Source organism: Ipomoea triloba, chromosome 3, assembly GCF_003576645.1.
Source record: "Ipomoea triloba cultivar NCNSP0323 chromosome 3, ASM357664v1".
Taxonomy (NCBI): domain Eukaryota; kingdom Viridiplantae; phylum Streptophyta; class Magnoliopsida; order Solanales; family Convolvulaceae; genus Ipomoea; species Ipomoea triloba.
In genome coordinates this window covers 19,261,739-19,281,538 of record NC_044918.1, presented here as the reverse complement: position 1 = coordinate 19,281,538, position 19,800 = coordinate 19,261,739, and the positions used below count along the sequence as shown (strand labels likewise).

The following is a 19,800-nucleotide window of genomic DNA, read 5'->3' as shown; positions in this document are numbered from 1 at the left end:
GCTCAAAATTGAACTCGAACTCAAACTCGAACAATTGAGCTGCTTGAGCGGAACTCAAGTAGCTCAAAAATTGCCAAGCTCGAGCTCGAGCATCAGTTCTAGAGCTCGAGTTGAGCATTTCTTAATGAGCTCGAGCTCGGCTCGGCTTATTTACCCCCCTAATTGAGTATTAGGCTTAGTTTGTGTTCAGTATTAGGATATTTTAATTTTTTCATTAGTATATTATTTTCTTCTCAACACTTCAACAGCTTTCTTCAAGAAATTATGATGAGAAAATTGCCATTTTGGTCCACTGATTATATGAGTCTTCTTAATTGCAGTCCGACTTTCAAAAGTGTTAATTGCATACCCTGACTATTCAATTTGACTTTCAAAAGTGTTAATTGCATACCCTGACTATTCAATTTTTATCAATTTTGGTCACTCCGGCTACCCTGACTATTCAATTTTTATCAATTTTGGTCACTCCGGCCAAATTGCCAGCCAAACCTCACCTGAAGTTAAACTAATGAGCGTATTTTAGTCATACCCTGACTTTCAAAAGTGTTAATTGCATACCCTGACTATTCAATTTGACTTTCAAAAGTGTTAATTGCATACCCTGACTATTCAATTTTTATCAATTTTGGTCACTCCGGCTACCCTGACTATTCAATTTTTATCAATTTTGGTCACTCCGGCCAAATTGCCAGCCAAACCTCACCTGAAGTTAAACTAATGAGCGTATTTTAGTCATTTTTACTTCCCTTTTGTTTCTTCTCCGACGAGTTCGAGCTGCCTCCACCGCAAGCTACGCCGGAAAATGAGTTATGTTCTCTTTAGTCATTTCCTTTGTTGGATGCGTGTAAGCTTTGTACCTTCTGCAATTCTGATGCTCTTGAATCTACCAAAATGGCTTCTACCAATTTGAATCTAACAAATTCACGTCCCTGCAAAGAGAGGGGGAGGGAGCGAATGAAGGCCAGTGGTTGTCGTCTCCAGCAGTCAATCCACCATAGCTCACCACCACCGCTGTCCTCGTTCGCCGATGACCGCCACCGATCTGCTTCAACCGCCGAACTGCTCGCCGGTCGCTGCAGTTTTTATAAACCAACACAAATTGCTCCAAAACATGGTAACCAAGTTGCTCGTCGAACTGATTTGCCGCCATTACACTAAACCAACACAAATTGACCAAACCCAATAGCTCCAAAACATGGTCAACCAAGTTACTCGCGGGAGAAAAATGGTAGCTCGCCGGAAAAGAAGAAATAGGGGGTGAAATAACTAAAATGCCCTCATTATTTTAGGGTTTAGGAAATTCCGGTGAGATTTGGCTAGTAATTTGACCGAAGTGACCAAAATTGACAAAAATTGAATAGTCAGGGTATGCAATTAACATTTTTGAAAGTCGTGGACTGCAATTAAGAGGACCCCTATAGTCAGTGGACCAAAATGAAAATTTTCTCAATTATGATCATGAAACACCATTTGAACTAAGGTCCTCCTCATTTGTAGTTTTTGCACAAGTTTTAAGAAAAGGTTAGATGAAGTGGAGGAGAGAATGGAAAGAAAGAGAAAAATGGAAGATGCCTTGCAAATTTGGAGTTTTTGCAATGAAAGTGGGGCCTACTTGCAGAGAAGAGAGGTGCTTTACTCTGCGTGAGGCACCACTCTCGCACCCATTTTCTATTTTCTAATCACGCATACGAAATCTTTTAAAACCTCACATATTAAAAAAGGCCTAATAAGAACCCCATGCCATTTGTCATTGTCATCATCGTATATATATATATAATTCAAAAACATACCCTAGATTTTTTCTTTTATATTCAATAGTACAATATTCTCTTCCCTGACAAGAAATTTCCTTCAGACATACAACACAAAAATCCAATTAATTTGTTTAATTAAAAGCAACATATCCCAAAAAAAAAACATTTTAAAAATTAGAGAACTTAATCATTATGCAGCATTAGCAACTTTTGCTAACTCATTCTCAACAGCTTTCTTCAAGAAGCTATGTTCCTCAAGCAGCATTTGAACTGGCAAGAACCCTATGTCATTCGCCATAGCCACCATCATATTCTTCGTCTCTGCCTTAAACTCCTCCACATCCACTACCCCGCTTGAGTCCCTATCGAACTGAACAAACATCGAGTCATAAACCAAGTTAAGTTCGACCGGATCGGTCTCCACATCTACGCCGAAATGCATCTCCAAAACCCTCAGACTCCGCAACTCTTTCAGCAGCTCCGCATAGGAGAGAACTCCATCGTGGTTGATGTCGAGGTTGTCGAAACGCTCGTTCACGAATTCATCAAAGGCTTTTTCGTCTTGGACGAAGTTAAGAATAGTAGCAGCGTCGAGGATTTCCACACTCATTTTTTGGTTTGAGGTTTTTGTTTGTTGGGAGGTTTGAACTGAGGAAATGTTCTTCAAGATGAAGCTATTTATAGTTACGGATGAAAGGAAGAAAAGTAGAGGAGTTGAAGGGAAGGTATGTGTGAACAAAAGAAAAACAGGGTAAGAATTCATGTTGTTTGAGACGTTGAGAAGAATCAGCTTTGACCTCTTGACTTAGCCAATTTTATTTGAATCGGTTGGCCGGAATGGTTTGACTCTTTTATTTTGAATTTATTTATTTATATGCAGGAAGAAAAAGAGTGAACCCTGCCCACTGTTACGTCGCACATCACACCATGTCACCATCCAAAACTACTGCAACAAAACATGCAATTAGTGACCAAATTTTTCTACGGAAACATAAATCAAATTCAAAACGCGTAGAAATTTTGCCTAATTTATTGACCCATTATTTTTATTGGTTCAAAGTTGTTGATTGGTCGAAGAGGGCGACCAAAAAATATCACCTTCCTGGATCATTACTGTTTGTCTTTCTCAGGAGAGTCGACCATAAATGGTCGCGGGAAAGGCGATTTTGGTTAGAAATGGTGTTGAAATCTTAATAACCTGCTATCACATATTCACAAGTTACTAACATGTTCTTGTGCTTCATTGCACCAAAATATAATGTTTATGGTTTAGTTACCATTTTAAAATCCATTAATTTACTACTCAAAAGATTCTAAAATTCTGCATCATTGTTCATGTCAGGCCATGGTTTTGCGGTTGCAATAAATTAAATATAGTGTGAGACTTTTTGATAGATACAAAAATATTTAATTTATCTTGTGAAGGAAAATTACGAAATATCAATGACAAAATATCAAAACGTCATAATAAAGTTTTAAAATACAAAATACATTATAAATTACAATAGAATGTTTTTGATAGATACAAAAATATTTAATTTATCTTGTGAAGGAATGAAAGAAATAAAAATAAATAAATAAATATTGTTAATAAGATTTGGCCCTATGACATAGACTTTTTAAGCTCAAAGTTTTGAATTCAACCAACTAAAGTACTCAAACTATTAGCAATTTGAACATAAATATAGGTTTTATCTACACTTTAACACTATATATGTGTATATACACATATATATAAAAGGGTGGGGTGGGGGGAGGGGGCTGCTACCCTCACACTAACTCCGTCTCTGCTCACACACACGTACACACTGCACGCACGCATATAAGGGGGAACTCCATCTCTGCTCTCTCACACACACACGTATAAGGGGGTGGGGGTGAAGGGGGTAGGTGCCCACATTGTACCTCCACTCATTGTTATAACTCAAGACATTGTATAAGTTTAACAACAACTTTGAGGTCATGACTTTTTAATTATGAACTCAAATTATAACTAAAATTATATAACTTGAGGTGTTTTTGAATAGAAGATATTCATTTATCCTTAACTAAACATTAAGTATTTGATTTTAACTTTAGGTATGAAACAATCTTAAATTCCCGCCCCAAAAAAAAAAAATAACAACATACTGATGGCTTTGTTTTCTTTTCATTAGTAAATTATACTGCTTCATAACAAGAAATGTCCTTCAGACATACAATACAAAATATGATTTTAGTTTCAAAAGCAACATACCAAAAAAGAAAAAAGAGGAAAAAATAAGTTGTTAATTAGGCAGCATTAGCAATTATTTTTGTTGTCTCCTTCTCAACAGCTTTCTTCAAGAAACTATTTTCCTCAAGCAGCATTTGAACCGGCAAGAACCCAATATCATTCGCCATCGCCACCATCATATTCTTCATCTCTTCTTTGAACTCCTTCACGTCCACTTCCCCACTAGAGTCCCTATCGAACTGAACAAACATTGAGTCATAAACTCGGTTAAGCTCGGTTGGATTGGTCTCCACATCTACACCAAAATGCATCTCCAAAACTCTTAGGCTCCGCAGCTCTTTCAACAGCTCCGCATAGGAGAGAACTCCATCGCGGTTGCTATCGAGGTTATCGAAACGTTCATGCACGAATTCATCAAACACCTTTTCGTCTTGAACGAAGTTAAGAATAGTAGCACCATCAAGGATTTCCACACTCATTATGTTCTTCAGATTTGGTTTGAGGTTTTTGTTTGTTGTTATGTTGTTGGATGGGTGGTTTATTGATGATGAGCAAGTTTCCTCCGAGCTAAAGCTATTTATAGGCCTGAATGAGAGCAAGAAAACTAATTAATAAAATTAAATTTGAAGTTGAAACGAAGCCAGGCCAGGTGTGATGTGTGAACAAAAGAAAACCTGTATGAGGACTCATGTTGTTTGAGACTAGCTAGCTTAGCTTTGAGAAGAAGAAGAATCAATCTTAGCTTTGACCTTTTGACTTAGCCAATGTTATTTGAATCCTTTGGAATAGTTTTGACTTTTTTTTCTTTTTATTTTTAAATTGTTTTAATAAATGAGAATTAAATTTGTCACATTTTATTTAAAGTTATATATATGTTATAGACTATGTATCGTGCGGCTGTCTTAGTGGAGCACTAGAGCTGGATTCAAACTCAGACTTCAGGTTAAACTAAAAGAAATTCACCTTATTTTATTTTAAAAGAAACTCGAGTTATGTTATTCATACTTTATTGGTATATATAATTAATTAAAAAAATTATAACCAAACAGTTTAGGGCAGTTGATAAACGAATTGCTAATGTAAGTACAAACCATGTGGTTGAAAGTCAAATAAGAGTCAATTTTGATGCAATTTGTACTGAATTTGAATTAGCCTTACAGTAGTAAGAATAATGAAAGTAAAAAAAAAAAAAAAAAAAAAAGCAAAAACTTGTGTGAGACCATCTCACCATGAGACGGGTCGGGTCAGGTCATGATGCAAATGTAACACTTATATGCACAAATGTCATACTTATATGCTAAATGTAATACTAATCATAAATAAAATTTTTGTTACTTATAAGGGTAAATGTAATACTTTTAAAGGAAAATACAATACTTTTACATTTCGATTTAAAAGTATTACTTTTTTCCTCAAAAGTATTATATTTGCCCGTATAAGTAAGGGACACTTGTCAACATTACTTATTATGAAAAATGTATTACTTTTTCTCTTATAAGTAACAAAAATTGTATCCTTGATTAGTGTTATATTTGAGCATATAAGTATTACATTTGCATGGTGCTTTGACCCGACCCAACACGTCTCACGAATAAGGATCCGTGAGACGGTCTCACACAAGTGTGACCCTAAAAAAAAACTTATAAATAATATAGTAAGTGAACATAACAAAATAAATCTTTTTAAAAGAGGAATATGATAAATGGACTCCAAGCAAGTAAAATTCTCTCTATGTGTTATGATTTAATTGATTTTATTGGAGGAAGAGAAAAGAAATGAATAAAAACTAAAATTTACTTTTTTTTAATGAATTAAAGTATGTTACGTAAATAGTAAGTAAAATATGGGATATAAAAAAAAAAAGTAAAAAGTAAAAATACTTGTAGTATTATTCTAAAAAAAAATAATAAAAACAGTTTTTCAAGGCTTAAACGGTAGGCCATGGCCCATGGGTAGGAAATGGTATATACTTTCCGAATATTTCGGTGGAAAAAAAAAAGAATTAAAGAAGAAAAAGAAATTTGGTTGTAAGTTGTAACGCAATTACAGAATGACAACTTGAGGTCTTCTTGCCAGCACATTGTTTTAAATTATAAATGATGGCGTTCCAACAGCGATCCAACTACAAGTTAAGAAATTAAAATAATTTAACAGGTAAGTTGCATTACCAAGTAATTTAATGCATTAAAATGATTAGTTGAGATACTTGATCGAAACTTTTTTAAATTCGATGGCTTGATGAAGGCCTCTTTGACCCTATTGATTCTTACTACAAATAATTTTTGTGCAGTTTTGACCAGAAAGGAAAATTACCTGAAATTGCATCCACAAAATAAAATTTGAAAAGAAAAATGTAGAAAACTAAAATTGTAGCTAAAACTAAATGTCAGTCATTGTAAACCAAGTCATAGCATCTGTACTGGTTAGTGAACTGAAAATATACACACATTCAATCAGAGAGCATTCTCTAAAATGCTCCAAACATGTTGATCCTATAGAACAGGCAAGCCCACTAAATTCATACACGGGTCGCGGGTCTCATAAGATCATCATCGTCTTCGACCTTGCTTTGTTCTCCTTTTAGATCCGCCTGAAGATGACTGATTAGATTCTACAGATAAAACCGTCCCGTCCTTCCCATCTGAAACACCCATTTTAGCGAGCTTTTTCTGGGCTTCAATGTAAACTTTTATATCTCTGATCTGCAATACATCAGTTTGACTTGTAAATTCATGGGAAAAGTTAAAAGTGCAAAATGCATGTGAATATGTTTTGTAATTACCTGTTCTTCGAGGTCCTGGATATGCTCGTCCTTCGATTTCAGTAAAAGTGTTTCCCTAAAGAACAAGTACAATGTATTAAAATAAAAATCTTGGTACTATAGAAACATTTGGTTCTAGAGTGAACAGTTTGTCATAGAATACACATTTCAAGTCATGCTGTCTAGTCATTTTACATTGTTTATGATATAAATACAAGAAAAAGGAGAAAACTAACTTGAGAAACAAGAACAAAAAGCAGAATAAGCGAGGATTAAAGAAAGTAGTAGGGCATAGCCTAATGTCTTTGCTTCACTTATACAAAAATGGGTGTTTGTTTTCATATTGAGATCGAAACAGGCACCATGGTTCATGCATAAAAAGACACCAACAGACTAAACTGTCCATCCTCTGATCCTATATAGTATAAATGTACAGATGCATAAAAGGAGAACATGTAGAATAGACTAAACTGCTATACCTTTTCTCAATTTCTTTATAATTCTTCTGCAATTTTTCTTGTTTTTCCATAAGTACTTTATTTCTCTGACAACAAAAAAGGAGTTTGTTCCATTAGTCATCCACTGAATAGGTTGGAAAGGCAAAATCAATCCAGAGGTTTGTGTGTGCCAAATTCCGAGAGCAAGAAATAACCATTTTGAATCCTTTGAGGTTAATGTTCGAAGGACTTACTTCTGTAACGGCCTTCTTCTCCTCCTCACACTTTTCAATTCTGGACTGCAATTCATGTGTTTTTGAAAATAGCGCCTTCTCCACTGCTTTGGATATTGTGCTCTCCTTTCCACTTCTCTCCTCGGCTAGTAGAGATTCATAATGCTGAAAGAAAACATAGGCGAAACCAAGCTTTGTTTATTAGTGGTTTAATATTGGTGAAATGATGCATGACAATCACCCACTATCGCTAACTTCCTTCGAATGGTTATTACTTATTATATGTCAAAGGGACGAGTAAATAACAAAATACACATAAATCAAGAGATGTCTGGGCTTCACCTGTCTTTGAGTCTCCAGCTGGCTGGCAAGTAGAATGTTATACTCATCCACAACCTATGGTTTATATAAGGGAAACAAAATCACAAACTAACCTCTCAAGCATAAGGGAAGAAATAATAATAATAATAATAATAATAATAATAATAAGAACAACAACAACAACAACAACAACAACAAACAATAAGAATAATAAGAATAAGAAGAATAAGAAGAAGAATGTAGAATGCAACATACTAGATAAACTAAGTACTCGACAAGTAGAACCATGCAATAAAATCAAAGACGTTACCGCTTCGACTTTGCTGTTATAAAGCGCCCCACTGAGACCTGGATCCTCATCATACCCAAACATACCACATTCACCGTCAGATGCAGCACAGGAAGAATTCATTGTAGCTGGCTTGCCATCAGTTTTTGATTGATTCAATCGGTGAACATATTTGTCCCCTACATAATCCCAGATTTGCTGTGTCTCTAATTCAAGAGAATAATGATGCTGTGTATCACTCCAATGTCTAATGGCATGTTTTTCTTCATACCTATGTTAACAAGATCATTCAAATCTATGTCAATATCCTGGAGGTGAAAGGGGATTAATGGATTATAATGAATAAGAACTCTAACAAACATGCATAAACCATAAGAATAAGACAGAACTATTACCTTCCACATCCAACAAAGCCACAAATCAAACAGACCCAAAGGTTCTTTGGTGTTCCACATACAGAGCAGGTTGGTCTTTCATCCTGCTGCTGGCAAAGTCGACAGACCTGTCAAATAAAACTGCATGATGAAGGGGAAAAGTGAAGATATGATATTCGGCACGGAATACACATCAGATAAATATGGCAGGAATGATCAACTAAACCAGACAAAATTAGGAGCAAACCCCTACCCACTCCCCCAGCCCCCCTCTCTCTTCCATATTTCTATTACAATAGACAAGGTTCAAGTTCAAGCCACCCTAGAAATATGAGGGGTGAGAAAACAGAAACTGCTCAACTTTCATGCCAGTTGGTCTTCTAAGTTCAAGAAATGATTTAAAATAGCAGGAAAATATAATAAACCTCTGGCCTTCCTAATAAAAACTCATGTAGAACCAGCAATTATAGTGCAAAAGATAAGGTACCCATCAACATCTATTTGCAAACTAACCTGGCATGAAGAGTAGGTCCATTTTGAAACACATGAACAATGAAATGAATGGTCACAAAGTGTACTCTGTATTCCACTTGTGTCTTGGTCCAGTCTTTCTGTAATATTTAAGACAATAATGACAAATTGTTGTTGTGATCAGAAAACTATATATGGAAAGGGATAAGTAAATATTACTAGAAATTTCCCAGTTCACATATTTATAACAAAATCTGAGTCTACTGAACCTAGACAAACTGGACAAGTAGGCAATTCAGTATAACCCAGCGGAGGTATGCTTGCTATTTCTGCTGATTCTGTGCATTCCACTGATTGAGTAAAATAAATGTGGCAAACCTCACCCTGGATAATCAAATCAACAATGAATACTAGCCAAGAATAAATTGATAGAATCACAAACAATCTTTAAGAGAAGTAAATACCTCAGTGGGCTTAAACCTTTTACCATTATAACTACAGTAGAATCCATCCGCAGCCAATTGACTCACCAATGTTATCAACACACTATATCTATCTTCCATGACGTCATTCCTGCATATATACTAAGTAAGCATCAGTGCACCTATGTGTATTTCACAAGCAATCATTCCTGAATCATACTCCAAAGCTATGAAGGTCATATAAATATATATTAAGCTTTATGCCCTCAAGAACTAACAAATGTACAACACACTAATAAACATTAGAATGTGCACTCTTTGCTTCAAATAAGTGATCATTTTCATTTTCTCAAATTATACAAGTGATCATTTTCATTTTCTCAAACATGAAATAGTGTATTCAAGAAACGTGTGTATAAGTGAGCATAACCGCAAAATCAGCAAGAAAGAGTTGATAAATGCCCTCAAGAACTAACAAATGTACAACACATAAATAAGCATTAGAATGTGCACTCTTTTCTTCATATAAGTGATCATTTTCATTTTCTCAAATTATACAAGTGATCATTTTCATTTTCTCAAGCTTGAAATAGTGTATTCAAGAATTGTGTGTATAAGTGAGTATAATCGCAAATTCAGCTAGAAAGAGTTGACTGCACCACGGCGAAACACACTACCTGAGAAAAAGGATTCCTGTGAAGTGTTCGACGTGGGAGGCGCAGAAGAGGAGGAAGTCATCGGGCGAAAGATAATTGGGGACAGCAACAACAAAGAGAGTGGTGGTGCGAGCGATCGGATTGGCTATACCGGTGAGGGCGGAGGCGTAGGTGGTGGATGTGGAGGGAGGAAGGTGGCGGAAGAGGTGCGCGACGCCCCGCTGCTCTGCAGGGTTCAGCTTGGCGATAGAATCAGAGGCGTCGGAGACGCGGACGGCGGAGGTGGTGGCGGTGGGAAGCGGCTGTGGGAAGTCGACGGAGTGGATTTGGAGGGCGAACATGGTTGATTGTGGTAAGATTCGATCATTCGATGTCAAATATAGAGCATTCGGTAAATCAGGAGATTTTTATTTCGAGGCTCGAGGGGAGGTGTAGATATTATATTATTGTATAATAATAATAATAATAATAATAATAATGTAAGCTATTTTTATAAATTTGATATTTATATTTTAGAAAATAACTTATATAATACTCTAATATATAATGTCTATATATTATTATAATTGAAGAATATAAGAAAATATATGGTGGATATATGAACATAGTAATAATAGTAAGAAAACATAACAGAAGCTATTGTTGACCAAAATATTGTATATTACAATTCTTATAGCATAATGTATTTTTAAAAAAAAATAGAAAAAACAGACATAAACGAAGGGTATAATCTTCATTCACACTTAATACAATTATCATTGTTTAAATGTTACTTTGATGCATGCAAGTAATGGAGAGTTCTTAGCAGCGAAGAACGGTCCTATACGTTGCATGAATGATTATCATCTATACGTGGTGGGAGTGGTGGTGGTGGCGGGAGGTGGGTAGGGGTAAGGGTAGTGGGTGGTGATGGGCGACGGAAATGATTGGCTGCTCCACTGGTGCAAACGGAAAATGACTTCCCAAAAAAAAAGTCGTTTTCCTGAAAATCTCTTATATTTTTCATTGACCACACCTCTATTTTCTCGTTGACATGACGTATCCTAAAAGAAAAATACTTTCAAGGTTTTGGCAAACACATGATGTCATTGCCACTGTCAATTATTGTAACATTACTATATAGTCTTTAAAAAGAAAATTGTAACATTATATCACTGACTTTTATTTGGTTGTCTCGATTAATCATGCATTTAAATGTTTTATCATTTCAACATTTAATAATAATAATAATAAATTAATATGGAGTTTTATCATTCAATCTTTTTTCCTAATATGTAATTTCTCTCCATCTTTTATAAACTCTTTTAATCAAATTATTAAATTACATATTAACAATATTTATTAAATGCTAAAATAATAAAATTTTAAAAGAATGTTTAATTGTGACAAATAATTAAAAATATAGAATGTAATGTTTAAAAAAAAATACGATTAAATAGGACAATGTCATAATAAGTTAGAACTTAGAAGGTAGAAATAAAAGTAAACTTTGCTCATTTGAAAACATAGCCTTTCTTAGACAAATTGAAGTTGAGAATTGAGAAGATAGATGCTAATCACAAATTCATGAAAACTATTGTAAAGTTACTTTTGAATACATTCCAAAAAAACAAAATAAATGCTGTCAGGAGAAAATAAAAGTTCTGTCTATACAATTAATAACAACACCCTTTTTGTCCTCCACACACAAGGAACAATGCAGACGAAACATAGCAAAGGGAATTAAATTCTCCGGCTTGCAATCTATAGACGGTTTGATCATTCAAATGCAAAGTCTTCCGGCCACAAAATGTAAAAATTCCATAAAACAAGAGCCTGTTATCGTGGTGAATCAAATATTTCGATAAATGTATGCAGATTTTACCCATTCCTCGTCTGGCTTGATGATGAACCACTCTAAACTTAGATCTAATCTGCACCACCCTGATCATTGATCCGTCAACAACTTCGCAGCAACTCTCTTCAAAGATTCACTCGCTTTCACCACATCAGATTCTGAGTGACCAGCAGAGACGAACAACCTAATTCCAACGGGCAAGTTGCATTTATCCAGCATCGATCTCTTGGAAGTTGCAACAAAAACCGACTCTTCCTTCAAAACCTGCAACGTAAATTTTGGTTTTTATTTGATAAACAAGAGCTCGTTTGAAACTGGAAGGACTGAGTCTAGAATAAGCAGATGTCGCCGTTTGAGTATCAAGAACGGTACTTACATGATCAGCAATATCCTCTAGCACTTGTAGGTCGCTCTTCAAAGAACCGGTGGACTTCTTTAGTTTAAGGAATACAATGGGGGAAAGTGGATCACTCACTAAATCTAGACCCTTTATACCTGATAGACCTGCAGGACCACAAAAAAATCATTGTACCTCATAATTCTCGACAGTTCTTGGAATAGGACTAAGGACAATACAAGATAATTTGTAAGCATAGACCTTTGAGCAGTATTTTGATATTTTCCCTCAGTTTTGTAATGAGAGCAGGATTTTCTTCTATGATATCAATGGCCTTGATTGCAGCACTTGCTAAATACGGAGGCAAAGAAGCAGAAAAGACATAACCAGAACTACTGAGTCGCTGCCACAAGAACCAAAGTATATTAAGATACATGTGCATATACACGCATACATACACGCACGCACAAAGGTAAAGGTGGGGGCAAAAGAGTAAATGTCTTCTTTTGCAGAAAACTTGCAGTTGCATTTTAGCACACTCATTAGTCATCACACATTCACACCTGGTGATCGATGACTCTATTACTGCCTGTGCAAAATCCTCCTTCAGTGGCCAATGCATGTCCCATTGCAGCTGTTATGATATCGATCTTTTCAACCTGTAACCGATTCCCATTCAGTATAAGAGCACAAAGATTCGATAACTAAAATGAAAAATGTTAACATACCGGAACTCTGTAGTGTTCAGTAAGACCTCTTCCAGAACTGCCAAGTACACCAAAGGAATTGCTCTCATCAAGTAAAACACGGAACTTATATTGTTCTTTAAGTTTTATTATTTCATCCAATGGAGCAATTTGGCCAGAATTCTGCAGGTAGCAGAAAATAATGTCAAAAGACATGAAACTAATATGTGCAATGGAATATAAGTAGAAGACATGTGAAAGGAGAACTTAAAATCTTGCAAAAATGAAAGTTTCCGATGCTTTAGTGGGACAAAATTTGTTCCATGTGGTGCCAAAGTGTTGTAATATAAGGTTTCTCAATATAAACAGTTAAACACTTCATACCTGATATACTGCTTCCACAACAATATAGCGCCTGACTTTCTTAGCTCGCTTATTTTCTTGAGTTACTTTCTCCAAACTGTTCCTTAATGACTCCATATTGTTGTGCTTGAAATATATGATTGTACTTCTAGATAGCTGAAGGCCATTTTGTATTCCCCAGTGAACTCCCTCATCCCTGAAAGAGCAAAGACCACTGTGAAATTATCGGTTGAGCAATATATAGATTTCGTGCCAGAAACCATGACACTCCATTTAAGGACAACTCATCAAAGGAACGTATAAATACAACTCATCAAGTTTATTTTGACCCCAAAGGTAATCAATAAGTACAAGCATAGGCATACTCACGCAACAATCACATCTCCCCTTTTGCAGAATGCTGGAATTGCACTGAACATTGTAGAAAGTCCATAAGAGTAGAGTATAGAATCAGGTGTTCCAATAAAATTCGCTATTCTGGCCTCACAATCCAGGTGAACATCTGCATAAATGAAGAATGTAAGATGGGTCTTACAATCAGACCATGAAGGGGAAAATTGCAATGTACAAGTAGTTGCCGTATTGAAGCTCCACTATGCATTTTAAATCTTACCAATGGTTCCATAAAACCCACGAGGACCACAAGACCCAACACCATACTTTTCCAGTGCTGTAGTACATGTTTCCTGCACCAAAACACAGGTGTGAATGATCCCTACTAAACTAAAAAGCAAGATAAGAAGTAAAGATTGGAACCTACAAAACAAATTTTCTTACGAGTATCTTTTCATGTCCAACTAAACCAAGGTAATTTGCTGAAGCAAAGTTCACAACTTCTTTACCATTAATTACAGTATGGGGTCCTGCAGCGCTGTTCAAAGACAACTTTTAAGGAAGGCATCTGAAGAATATGTACCTTTTAAGAAGCATGGCAACTTAATTATCCAAAAGAAATTTACAAAATTTCAAACTTGAATAGTGCAGGTGTGAAAAAGTCTATTTTGCACCTTTGTTTACAGAAATTAGTCGCGCAAGACATTTAAAAAAAAAAAAAAAAAAACATATTTTTTCCTCCACAGCTCTATGCTGATCCATGTTCACAATAACAAGAGCAGCAAAGGGCACACTAGAACACATCTCTTCAAAATCTAACAACATGATGGAAGCAAATAATTTGGTGAGAATTTCCACCTTTCCAATACTTGAGGTTCATGTTTCATCTCATCTGTGATCGTAGGGATAAGAGGTTCTGGGACCCACTCATCGCATAGCTCATCTATTTCCTAAAATCAACAGCAAGAACATTAATCAGATTGCATGATAGAAAGAAGTCCTGTTGAATTACATTAATATGAAGATAGGCATACTTGGAAATGCAAAAAGTTTATCCTAGCAGAAGATGATATTACTAATTAGCATGAGAAGGGATCTATTTACAACAACTATGTAATTTAACTAACTTTTATGACTCCTTACAGCTATTCATCAATTTTCAGTTACATCAAACAAACTGCCATTAGAAGATATTATATCATTAATATAGTGGATATCTTCTTCAAATATTAGATCATTCCAACACCATCCCAAAAAAAAAAAAAATCAACATCAAGGGCCTGCATTGAGAATAGTGCCAAAAAATACTCCAAAAGTTTTTGCTATTTTGGTGATGTTAAGGATAAATATAACATAATAAATGTGTGTTCTCAATAACAGTCTAATTTAATTCAAATGAAAAACATATTTTAATAGGTGACATGTTCTAATATAGAACTTTTGGTACTCTGATGAAGTCGAAGTGCTACAACCATGAAGGCAATGCCAAAAAACAGCAAAAGTAATCCACCAAATCATTGCAAAAATATGTTGAGGTAAGTACACTGTTACAAGTGGATCCCCACTCAGTGGAATTCTATGACTGTTTATGTAAAAATTATGCCTACATAAACTAACTAAAAAGATACCCATCTTGAGCCTAAACCCATGCTTTTTCAAGGATCATGTTATATTACAGAACAAACCTTCTTTGTAAGTGGTCTTTTGGGTGGTTTATAACTCTTCTGGGAGAGAAGGAAAAAGATGACCACCAGAAGAAGTCCCTCCACAAAAAGATGTCCTACAAGCAAAATGAAAAATAGGTTTTTAAAAAAATCATGTCAAGAAGAATAAAAAACTCTTGAAGACTTTCAATAAAGAAACAAATACCTCCAACAGGCACCCCAAAAAGAACAGCTCCTGAAAATGGAGCCTCAAATGTTGACGCCACCCATTCAGAAGCATGTTTCAACCTATCCATAAAAAGTGACATGGTTGTGTCCATTATGACACGGATATTTCAATTTGTGAGCCTCAGGAGAAATACACTGTTCCTTATGATCTTTTATCTGATTCTGCTAATCTGCCATATTCAGCAGAGCTGTATTAGACTTGCAGCATTCTCTTGTTTGCATATTAAAATGGAACTATGAGATAGAACAAATGAGACTGTGAAACCTAGAATGCAGAGATGCATATGCATAGGCATCCACAGAATTAACTTACACAAACAGGCCTCATGCTTTGTTTAATAATTAACTTGTCCTCATATTAGTGAAAATTTTTATTCATTTTATTTTCCTCATCCACTAGGACATGAAATTGCCGCCTAATTGATGAATTGGATGAAGCTCTAACACTCCTGGTTTGAGTAGGTGGATTATCTAATTCAATTGTTGAAGATAATAGCTTCCACATTTGGGTTGCTTAAGTTCATTCTGACCAGTGTGTATTTTATGTAAGAGAAAGTACAAAGGAACCTTCAGCAAAAGACAAGGCAAAACAGCCAGCTGAAGCTATTGTCACAAAATGCACCACCTTTGCAAGCAAAGGGGCAGGAGGTCAAATTGCTCACACTGGAATCAATTGGGATTTTCAGCACATTTTTTTGTTCAAAACAATGACCACAGGATTTATAGCAATACAATTACAAATTATCAACATCAAATACAGCCATATACAAATACCTTAGTAACCCATTACACCAAAGTATATTAACAAAATAAGGGACTAAATACACACAAATATGTGGGCTATAGAATTCAAACTCAAGTTTGCTTTTAGAGCAACCTCATTACTTCATTAGTGAGCTTTTTGCTTCCAGTTTCTTGTGGGCCCCAGCATCCACCTCACCATCCACTATCTCACTCAATCTCAAAAACCTCTCTTCCTAATAGTTTTTAGTTTTTTCTCAGTTTTTTTTATGAACCCACTAATATATATCAATTATTTTAAATTATAATTATAATTAAATCATCCAAAATTTAATTAAATTAATAGATATAAAATTTTACTCCGTAATTAAAAATATATTATTAAAATTATATATTACATTAAAAAATTATGTTACATATTTAAAAAACAATCAAAATATAAAAATATAATTTTAAAAAAATATAAGAAAAAAAATTAAATCAAAATATAAAAAAACAATAAAAAACTCATGTAATTTTAAAAAAAAATAAAAACAAAAATAAAAATGGTCGCCGTTACATATAGCTACGGCCATATGCAACGACCACAATAAAAGAAAAAAAAGAAAAGCAAAAGAAAAAACAATTAAAAAAAATAGATTCAAAGTTGGCCGACAGCTGGGGCGAGACGTGAGCTATAAGCACACGTCTAACTTTTTTTTCCCCTTTTCCTGCCAAAAAACAAACACTTGCAGGAGAAAAAATTGTCTAAAAACCACTCTTCAAATTAGCCAAAAACCAATATCCAGTTTTTTCTTGTCTGCAGAAAGCCCAAAAAATTCACAAATGGTGTTGCTATTAGTTGGACTTGAACACTCCTTAGTTGTGGTTTCCTTGGTTTTTTCATCATTAACATTCTGACCGTACTAGAGGTATGCTTTCAAGTATTCTTCATAGCTTCTCCTAATATTACTAACAAAGTCTAGAAAATTTTAGATAGGCTGCCTAGTACTCTTGTCTTCACAGTCCCATTCTCTAAAAGACCCCCTAATGGTGTTGAGCACTTGATCTGAATAATATTCAAACAATCAAACTCCAAACTGATTTATTCTATATTTCTATCACTGTATTCATTTATTAAATCAATTTTCAAATTGGGCTGCCAGATTCACCACAATACTGGCAAAATGTTGGAATATCGATTAAACAAAACAGAGAGCGTGAGTAGGAAAATAACGCACAAGATTTATTCATGAACATAAACATCGAAAGCAACAGCAATAATAGCTAATCTATAAAGAGATCAATACAAGTTGAGGCAAAATCTTCAAACAAAGATTCAATGTATTGACCAAAATTCAAAATTTCTTGTACCCATTTTCTAATTTTCAGTAAAAAAAATTACAGAAATTCAATTTTTTTGCAACTCATGAGCTCATAAATAAATAATACGGAGTAATAATAATAATAATAAACAAACCAAAATTCTTCACAGAACTCAAATATTTGGGCAGGGACGGATCCAAAAAAATTTCTGAGTGGGGGCGAAGTTCAAATGAATTCAAAAATATCCACGACAAAATATCAATTATCAAACACCGATAATATGGTTCAAATACAAAATACATTATAAATTACAATACAATGTTTATGATGAACTACGGGATAGTACTCCTTTAGGCTCTGTCATATTTATATAGCATATTGGAAGCAGTGGACTAACAACAGTGGATTAATACACATTATGACATTTATAACTTATAAGCAGTGGACTATGCTACATTGCTACTACACTTATATACGTAAATACATTATAGCATATAGACAAACAGTGCATACTGGAAGCAGAGGCGCAGAGGCGCAGAGGCAAATGTTTAATATAGCGTTTGACTGTTTGTAATTTATATTAAACACATACATACTGTATACATTAAAATTTCCTAATCTCTATGTTTCTCTTTTTCAACTTTTTTTATTAGTATTACCCGCAGACAGCAGTGGACTAATTGCATACTGGAAGCAGAGCAGTACAATAGTGGAACCATTGATAAAAATTGGGGAAATATACATAGATTGATAGATTATACAGAAATTGATAAACATTGGGGAAATATACAAATAATATACAGATAATACGAAAATAAATAGAAAAAAATAGGTTGAAGGTTGAAGATTTAGGGAATTAGGGATTTACTCAATTATGGAATTAGGGCTAACTAATAAAGAGAATAAGGTTGAAGATTGGTTCAAACCTGAGCATTTGCAAGTTATTGCCAACTATGGAAAAGAAACTATAAAAAAAAAAAAATTTATATATATACAGCTAACAGCCCCACAGCTGCAGATCCGCCATTGTATTTGGGAGAAAATTAAGATTTGCAAGGATATACATGTTAAGAATTGAAAGCTAACCTGATGGAGAAACTCAATGCCGCCTGAAGCAATAGAGAGCCGCCCCTTCCGTTCTACAGTACTCAGATTTTCTCCTTCTAATTTCGTTTTCTTCTTTTCACAAGTTGATCTAGCTGGGTTTGAATATTCCAAGAACTAACGTCTGGTCACTAGTCTTTGATGGACAGTGCTTTTTTATTTCTTTTATTTATTTACAGAGACTCAGACACTTCTAATTGATTAAGATTTTTCTAAAAACAACGGAGTAGTATTTTTTAGGCAAAAAGGTCAAATAGACCCAAGTACTTAATACTGATTGTTCATCTAGCACCATGAATTAAAATATGGTCCATCTAAGTTATTATACTCCTAATTATTTTTCATCTAGCATATTTAGCCCATTTCTAACAAGTAACCCATCTAATTTGTTGACATAAAAAAATAAAATAATAAAAAATAATGACATGTTATTTATATGAATGTTTTGGATGATTTTACCCTATTTCATTAATGAAGAAAATGATTTCTTGCAATGAAATATGGTAGAAATCAAAGTTGTTATATAATTTTTAATTACAGTGTACTGCACGACTGTGTATGTATAGTGGGATATTCAAAGTTGTTCGGCAATAAAATTCCATGAAAATCAATATATTAAAATTAAATATAATAACTTAAGATATTATATTGGGTAAATTTTATTATTTTTAAAAAAAATAATTTAATTTTTATATATCAATTTTCATAGAATCTCATTGTCGAACGACACTGTAGTTGAAATTTTAAATAGCAACTTTGATTTCTGCCCTATTTCTTTCCAAGAAATCATCCAAAAATACACTATCTTAAGTTATTCAATTATCCAAAAATAAAAAAATATTAATTTATTTTTAAAATAAAATAAAATTTACCCAATACAATATATCTTAAGTTATTATAAAAATAATTTAATTTTCATATATCGATTTCCATGAAATCTCATTGCCGAACGATAGTGAATACCCCGCTATACATACACTCATGTAGTTAAAACTTTATATAACAATTTTGATTTCTACCCTATTTCATTGCAAGAAATTATTATTTTTTCATTATTGAAATATGGTAGAAATCATCCAAAACATCCATATAAATAACATGTCATCATTTTTTCTAATTTTATTTTTCCATGTCATCAAATTAGATGGGTTACTTGTTAGAAATGGGCTAAAACTGCTAGATGAAAAATAATTAGGAGTATAATGACCTAGATGGACAATATTTTAATTCATGGTTCTAGATGAACAATCAATGATGGTACATGGGCCT

General features: G+C 34.2%; 4 protein-coding genes across 4 annotated transcripts; all 4 read right to left on the bottom strand.

Annotated features, from left to right (window-relative positions):
* Window positions 1-1,772: 1,772 nt before the first annotated feature.
* On the bottom strand, window positions 1,773-2,454 carry LOC116014228. The gene has a single exon (XM_031254241.1). The coding sequence runs from the start codon at window positions 2,362-2,364 to the stop codon at window positions 1,945-1,947; it is 420 nt and encodes a 139-aa protein (XP_031110101.1). The 5' UTR covers window positions 2,365-2,454; the 3' UTR covers window positions 1,773-1,944.
* A 1,430-nt stretch (window positions 2,455-3,884) lies between these two features.
* On the bottom strand, window positions 3,885-4,512 carry LOC116014521. Its single transcript, XM_031254593.1, has one exon. It carries the CDS (start codon window positions 4,446-4,448, stop codon window positions 4,026-4,028), a length of 423 nt encoding a protein of 140 aa, XP_031110453.1. The 5' UTR covers window positions 4,449-4,512; the 3' UTR covers window positions 3,885-4,025.
* Window positions 4,513-6,307: 1,795 nt separating this feature from the next.
* Window positions 6,308-10,341, bottom strand: LOC116012076 (BRAP2 RING ZnF UBP domain-containing protein 1). The gene is made up of 11 exons (XM_031251544.1): window positions 9,955-10,341; window positions 9,320-9,428; window positions 9,125-9,239; window positions 8,898-8,995; window positions 8,406-8,512; window positions 8,032-8,281; window positions 7,743-7,796; window positions 7,422-7,565; window positions 7,210-7,274; window positions 6,752-6,806; window positions 6,308-6,671 (listed from the first exon to the last, which is right to left on the bottom strand). Exons 1-11 carry the CDS (start codon window positions 10,272-10,274, stop codon window positions 6,519-6,521), a joined length of 1,470 nt encoding a protein of 489 aa, XP_031107404.1. The 5' UTR covers window positions 10,275-10,341; the 3' UTR covers window positions 6,308-6,518.
* Window positions 10,342-11,429: 1,088 nt separating this feature from the next.
* LOC116014317 (long chain base biosynthesis protein 1) lies at window positions 11,430-18,667 on the bottom strand. Its single transcript, XM_031254347.1, has 13 exons — window positions 18,514-18,667; window positions 15,359-15,551; window positions 15,175-15,269; window positions 14,348-14,439; window positions 13,934-14,027; window positions 13,770-13,842; window positions 13,526-13,658; window positions 13,178-13,352; window positions 12,836-12,976; window positions 12,671-12,766; window positions 12,369-12,510; window positions 12,147-12,274; window positions 11,430-12,034 (listed from the first exon to the last, which is right to left on the bottom strand). The coding sequence occupies exons 2-13, from the start codon at window positions 15,471-15,473 to the stop codon at window positions 11,861-11,863; spliced, it is 1,458 nt and encodes a 485-aa protein (XP_031110207.1). The 5' UTR covers window positions 15,474-15,551; window positions 18,514-18,667; the 3' UTR covers window positions 11,430-11,860.
* Window positions 18,668-19,800: the final 1,133 nt, after the last annotated feature.

Bases quoted from the DNA above. Each gene is read 5' to 3' on its own strand.
- LOC116014228 (XM_031254241.1), bottom strand. From the start codon at position 2,364: ATGAGTGTGGAAATCCTCGACGCTGCTACTATTCTTAACTTCGTCCAA.
- LOC116014521 (XM_031254593.1), bottom strand. From the start codon at position 4,448: ATGAGTGTGGAAATCCTTGATGGTGCTACTATTCTTAACTTCGTTCAA.
- LOC116012076 (XM_031251544.1), bottom strand. From the start codon at position 10,274: ATGTTCGCCCTCCAAATCCACTCCGTCGACTTCCCACAGCCGCTTCCC. The intron at 8,996-9,124 runs GTTCAGTAGACT...TAAATATTACAG, and splicing joins TACTTGTCCAGTTTGTCTAG to AAAGACTGGACCAAGACACA. The intron at 7,797-8,031 runs GTAACGTCTTTG...TATAAACCATAG, and splicing joins ATAACAGCAAAGTCGAAGCG to GTTGTGGATGAGTATAACAT.
- LOC116014317 (XM_031254347.1), bottom strand. From the start codon at position 15,473: ATGGACACAACCATGTCACTTTTTATGGATAGGTTGAAACATGCTTCT. The intron at 13,843-13,933 runs GTAAGAAAATTT...GTTTTGGTGCAG, and splicing joins TTGGACATGAAAAGATACTC to GAAACATGTACTACAGCACT. The intron at 12,977-13,177 runs GTATGAAGTGTT...TGCTACCTGCAG, and splicing joins TTGTGGAAGCAGTATATCAG to AATTCTGGCCAAATTGCTCC.